The 6317-nt window shown below is 59.0% G+C and overlaps 1 protein-coding gene across 1 annotated transcript in view; it reads right to left on the bottom strand.

Moving 5' to 3' along the window:
* Positions 1 to 1766, bottom strand: part of ATP13A3 (ATPase type 13A3) — a 41663-nt gene extending 39897 nt beyond the window's left edge. The window contains exon 1 of the mRNA XM_015409281.1: positions 1682 to 1766. Coding sequence (XP_015264767.1) covers positions 1682 to 1729 — 48 coding nt within the window. The 5' untranslated portion in view covers positions 1730 to 1766. The remainder of the gene's footprint in view (positions 1 to 1681) is intronic.
* Between the last annotated feature and the right edge of the window lie 4551 nt (positions 1767 to 6317).

Genomic DNA, 6317 nt, shown 5'->3' with positions numbered 1-6317 from the left:
CAGGAGCCCCCAGGCAGACCCCCCCCCCCCGAGAGAGAGGCTGGTCTGGCCTGCCCCCTCTCCGGCCCCGAATGACGACCGGAGCAGACATCAGCAGCCACAACAAGGGCGGTGGCCGGAAGGGGGGTAGATACTTTGCAACTTGGGAAGAGCAGGAAAGCCTGCAGGGGGGCTGGGAAAGGGCCGTCTCCCCTGCTGCAGGCCAACGGTCTCTATGGGGCAGTTCCTGGCCCTGGAGCCCACCGGGGCATGTTTGGGGGGAAGCCTGCCGATCAACTCAGAGGGCTGCCGCCTTTGGTTTCCCCTGCTAGAAAGGCCCAGCGGGTCGCCTACAGCAAAAGGCCACAGAGGCCACGGCAGAGCTCTTGCAAAGAAGAGGGGCCAGGAGGCAAGCGGAGCACCCTTCCACGCCACCGCCACCGGGCTTCCCCACCTCTCCGCGTTACGGGAGACCGAGAGGGCGAGGAAACGGCTGCCTTAAGAACAGAAGAGAAGCCAATCCTGGATCAGGCCAGTGGCCCCTCCAGTCCAACACTCTGTCTGTCACACGGTGGCCAAAAAGTGCAAAACCCCCTCCCCCCGTCCAGCACTGAGCAGGGCCTGCACCGCACTTCCCCCCCACACACCGCTCTCCCCCCGCAAGAAGAGGCCGAGGGACAGGGGCTATACGCTCAGGGGGCCCCACACACACACACACAGACCCCTCCTTTTCAGGGGGCACACTTAGCACGGAAAAAACATGAAGCGTGTCCCTAGCCGGGGACCCCTGAATAAGAATGTGCACGATAAAAGGAAGCTGCCTATGCCTATTACACGGGGGGGGGGGGCAGCGGCCGTGGAGTGGAGCGGGGCCGGCAGCTTGGCCAAGAGGGGGGATCTTGCATATCGAGCCACGGCTGCCGGTCCAATCCGGTCCGTCCGCCTTTGACTAATCCAGCCCGGAGGCCAGAGGAGCACTGCGGGTCTCCCCGGAGGAGGGGAGGGCAACCGCAAGCTCCAGACCCCAGTACCGGCCGAGAGCCTGAGGGCCGGGCAGCCCCCCTCGTAGTCCCGGAGCCGGAGCAGGGAGGAGAGCCGAGAGACTCGGGCCAGGAGCAGAGCGGCCGGGCTGAGAAGCTGGAGGAAAGCGGCAGGGGCCGCCCAGCCGAGCGGGGCTTCTGCCCAAGGATCCAGAGAGGCCACCGGGACCAAGCCTCCCCCTCTCAGCGGTGGAGCCTTCTTGCGAACAAAAACCCTACTTTGTGAGCTCCTGGCATGAAAGTTGTGAGCGAGCGATTGGGCTGCTGCATGAATTAGTTTGCTCCGGAGCCCCATCCCCTCCTGAGCAGAGGCGAGAATGTGTGAGCCAGAGGCTAAAAAACTGTGAGCTGGCTCACACTCACTCAGCTTAGAGGGAACACTGCCACCAGGTGCCACGGCAGGTGCCAGGCCACTCTGCCCGCAAGGAGGCCGCTCCGGGGCCCATGCAGGCAGCGCTCCGCCCCAGACGGGCTCTCTGAAGAAGCACAACGCCCTTTGGACTGCAAAGCAAGGCTTGGCCCACGACAGGCCCAACCCCACCCCGGCTCCACAGCAAGGAGCACTCTGTGCCACATTCCTCCAGTTCCACGGGTGCCACTTGCTCCAGAGAGAGGGAAGGCAAGGCGGCATGCCTGCTCGGCGGCTGAGAAACACCCATTACCATCTCCTCTTCCTCGCCTTTGTTGATGAGCTTCCCCTCGCTGTCCATGTTCCCCGCTGAGACCCGGAAATCCTCGGCTTCTTCAGACACGAGAGAGCCTGCATCGGGAAAAGAAGGAAACGGACGTGAGTGACGCTGGCCCATGTCGTCTCCACACCCGGGGCTCGCAAATGCCGCCAGAGGCCCCCAGTACCAACTGGAAGGAGGCGGGGAGGCTTCTTGTGCCCCCTTCCTCCCCAAGAGAAGAGGAGGAGATTGGATTCATACCCCATGGCCCTTCACTACCCAGAGGAGTCTCAGAGCGGCTGACAAACTCCTTTCCCTCCCCCTCCCCGCAACAGACAGACACCCTGGGAGGTAGGCGGGGCTGAGAGAGCTCTTTCGAGGACTGCTCTTTGAGAGAACAGCTCTGACGGAACTACGGCTTGCCCAAGGTGATCCAGCCAGGTGCAAGTGGAGGAGGAGTGGGGAATCCAACCCGGTTCCCCCAGATTAGAGTCCTCTGCGCACTTAACCACGACACCAAACTACACCGGAGAAGAGTGGGTTGTCCTCTGGAGACTGACTGAATTCCTGCAGCAGGAGCCACACTCTAGAGAAACCAATCTTAAGCCTGTGACGTGGGAAACAAGGGCGGTCGTGCGAGGGAGGGGCTGGGGTCTTGGGCTATGACCAAAAGGCCTGAGTCCAAATCCCCACTTAGCTCTCTGTGGAGTGCCTCTGACGGGGCCCAGGGGCCTGGAAATCTTGCCGGTCTCTAAGGCGCTTCCGGACTCGGATCGAACCCCTCCACTGTGAGGCTCGCAAGGAGCTCTCTCCCTCAGCCTCCGCTACCTCGCAGAGCTGGTGTGAAAACATACAGCAGGGAGACGGTGTGGAGCCCCACGCTCCTCGGAGGAAGGGTGTGATGGGGAGCAGAGCAGGAGGGAGCCCGGGCCCCGGAGAGGCCAGAGGAGGCCACCGGGGAGCCCCACCTCCTGCACCCAGCTCCCTGGCAAAGAGACCATCCCGGGCCCTTATTTCTCAGACAAGCAAACAGCACGGTCGGCCCGTCCCCCTCTCCAGCCCGTTATTTGGGTTTTGAGTGCATGCCTATCACCCCTACTCCTCAGATGAAGAGATGCCCTGCACAGTGGGCACTGCATCACGGAACGTACCCCTCCCCAGAATGTACGTGGCTCCGCCCTCCACGGCACGGCAGCGTCCAGGCAACGCCAAGCTGAGAGGATGTCCCGCCACAGGTATCGAAAGGGCCGGAGGAGGAGCCTTGTGCCGGTGGCCCCCACCCAGGCCAGGACCCAGGCGCCCTCCTCTGTCCCAAGGCCCCCCGCGGGCCGGTGGGGTCACAGGAAGCCTCAGAAGCCGCTCGGGACCTGAGCTTCTGGGGCGGCCCCAGGGGCTCTGGATCAACCCTGACCTCCTCCTCCTCCTCCTCCTGCAGGCCTCCACTCATCGCTTAGCCACAGTCACTTCCGCCAATCCACTTTGCCCTGTGGGGGGGCAGGGTGTGGGAGAGCCCAGATCTGTGAGGAGTCTGCCTTGGAAGAGCGAGGGGCTGGACTCACGGGGGGGGGGGAGAGGATTGAGGCCCACCCAAGTGAGACAGAACCCACCCTCAGCCGGAGAAGACAACAAGTGACCGGGAGAGCAGTGACTCCCCCACCACCACCACCACCTGCTCCGTTCCAGGGGCACAGAGGTGTAGAGGGAAGGCACAGCCCCTCCGTGAAACGTGTCCCCCGCCTCGGGGAGCTCCTCTTCGCCATCCACGACGGAAGTCTCCGGTCAGATGAGGTCAGCAGCACCTCACAGACCCCGGATGGCCCCGACGTAGCCTGGCCCCCAGGAGAGTAAGGGAGGCCCCTTTCCAGCGCCTCCTGCCTTGGGCAGCGGCCGGGGCCTTCAGAGGCCTGGGCCAGGCGGACCCACCCTGAGCCACGCGCCCGTTCCACGAGACTCCAGCTGACGCTCTCACCTCACCACCACTAAGCAGAGCCTGGTTGGAGCCTATGGGGAAATGCACGCAAGGAACACACCTGCCCCTGACATCCCCCAACGGCCGACTGATTATCCCAAGAAACCTCTCCAAGGGCCTGGGGGCCCTGGTGGATCACAAGCCATGCTCCCTCTAAGCTGTGGAGTCTCGTGAGCAAAAACTCCTGGCGTTGTGAGCTCCTGGCGTTAAAGTTTTGAGCGAGCGATTCGGCTACTGCCTAAGTCAGTTTGCTCTGGAACCCCATCCCTTCCTGAGCGAAGACAAAAATGTGTGAGCCGGGGGCTAAAAAACTGTGAGCTAGCTCACACTCACTCAGCTTAGAGGGAACACTGATCACAAGACAGCAGCATCTGGCAGATGCTACAGGGAAGCGGGCCAGATCCCCCCCTCCTCCTCCTCCCTGCGCCAGCACAGGATGGGACGATTCCCCTCCATTCCCTCTCCTGCCCTCCCCCCCCCTACAGTGGCTGCATGGCCTGCATGACTCCATCTTTGTGACATGCTGGTGCCAAGTTGCCCCGTGGCTTGTGGGAGGACGGAGCCTTCCCCTCTTGCTCATGCTTGCCAGCGGCCACCTCATCTTCAACGCCTGGGCTGTGTCTTCTCCTCCCCCACCCACCCACTGGGGGCCAGGTGCAAGAAGGCCCGGCTCCCCCAAAAGTGCATGAGGCGCCCGGTTTTAGTCACGCCTGCGGTCTCACATTCTGGCATGCTTTGCTCCACATTTATGCGCTCGAGGCCCAGCTGGTGGGAGCTCCGCCAGCATTTCCTGTAAGTTTCAACGCTTTACTAAAATCTCCTTGTGGGTAAACCTGGATCTCGCGTACCGCTCCCTTGGCATTTCTGCGAACCTTGGAGCTCCTGGCCAGAGCTCTGCATTTTGTTCACAAGGGTCTCCAGCAGTGTTCCCGCTAAGCTGAGCAAGTGTGAGCCAGCTCACAGTTTTGTAGCCTCCGGCTCACACATTGTTGTCTTCGCTCAGGAAGGGATGGGGCTCCAGAGCAAGCTGATTGATGCAGCAGCCAAATCGCTCGCTCACAACTTTAGTGCCAGGAGCTCACAAAGTAGAGTTTTTTGCTCACAAGATGCCACGGCTTAGGGGGAGCTTTGGTCTCCAGACCCTCCCAGAGGGATTCCAGGAGAAGTGGCTGCGCTGCTTGGAGGGTCTCCGCCAGCCCTCCCCCTCCTCCAAATGCCAGCTGGGACCACCAGAGGAGAAGAGCAGGGCTGCCCCAGGGAGTAGAGATGTAAAATTTCCGGAAATTTTGAAGCTCGGGGGAAAAATCCGGGGGGTTTTTTTGGTGGGGTGGAAATTTTCAGGAAAATTGGGGGGGGGGGAACGCTACATTATCGCTTTTTTTTTTCTAGATTGAAAGTCATTCTGTTACTTTAGGAACATAAAATATGACTATGGACATTTTTACTTGGCATGAAATTATCACAACTAGCATATTAAAAATACAGTGTATCCAAACAGTTATTACAAATAGAATGCCCACCCACATGCAAGAACAAAACTGAAACCTTTTTCTTTTCTTGTGACAACAGCACCTCCTAAAGGAAGAAATGCATCTTGTTCTTGCATTGGAGAGTTCAGTTGGTAACCTAGGACTTGCTTGTCCTCAGTGCACAGAAATTAGATCAATCTGATACCATACATATTTTTTAGAAATGATTTGGAAAATATTTGAACACCTAGTCTTAAAATATTTTATTCATCGTGTTAAAATAAATGTTCCATAATCATTTTTTTTCCTTTTCTTTTCTTTCTTCAATTTTTCAGAAAAAAAACAGAAAGGCTTTAGGGAAAAAAAGGGGGGGGGGACGACTTTTTTCCCCTGAATTTTTCTGGGTTTTTTTCCGGGCCTTCACATCTCTACCAGGGAGACAAGCCCCCAAGGTCCCAGTCCTGAGATCCGGCCATAAGTTCTCCGCATCCAGCCAACCCCCACCCACCCCGCTACCCTCCAGCAGCCCCCACAGGTCCCATGGGGCGGGGGGGGGTAACGTCTAGATATTGCTTAAAAAGCAAGAGGTGAGAAAAGGACTCACAGAAGGGAGAAGAGGAAGATAACCGGAACAGATGTTTCCAAAAAGCAAGGCTGCAACCCCGTGAGCAGTCTTCCCTCTAAGCTGAGTGAGCGTGAGCCAGCTCACAGTTTTTTAGCCTCCGGCTCACACATTTTTGCCTTAGCTCAGGAAGGATGGGGCTCCATAGCCAACTCATTTATGCAGTAGCCCGCTCGCTCGCTCGCAACTTTAATGCCAGTAGCTCACAAAGAAGAATTTTTGCTCACAAGACTCTCCACAGCTTACAGCTTACAGGGAGCATTGCCCGTGAGTACTTACTTGAGAGCAAGAGCCACTGGACACAGCAGGGCTTACTTCGAAGTAAACATGCCTGGGCCCACACTTCCCCGGGGGGGGGGTGATCCAAGCTTCCAAGGGGAGGCAGAAGTCAAGGCCCAGCTCCGGAGAGGCCGAGGACCACAGATCTCTGCAGCTCAAGGAAGCCCTGGTCAGTGGGAGAGACCCGGAGTGCCTTCTCCAGGGAGGGAAGGGAAGGGCCCCCCGCGGAGGAGCATCACACCCGCTCCGGGCTCTCTGGGCCCCTGAGGAGTTTGGTCTGGTGCAGGAGAC

The sequence above is a fragment of the Gekko japonicus genome, unplaced genomic scaffold (assembly GCF_001447785.1).
Source record: "Gekko japonicus isolate JY-2015 unplaced genomic scaffold, Gekko_japonicus_V1.1 scaffold398, whole genome shotgun sequence".
NCBI lineage: Eukaryota > Metazoa > Chordata > Lepidosauria > Squamata > Gekkonidae > Gekko > Gekko japonicus.
The sequence above is the reverse complement of the archived record's forward strand: the minus strand, read 5'-3'. Positions and strand labels throughout refer to the sequence as shown.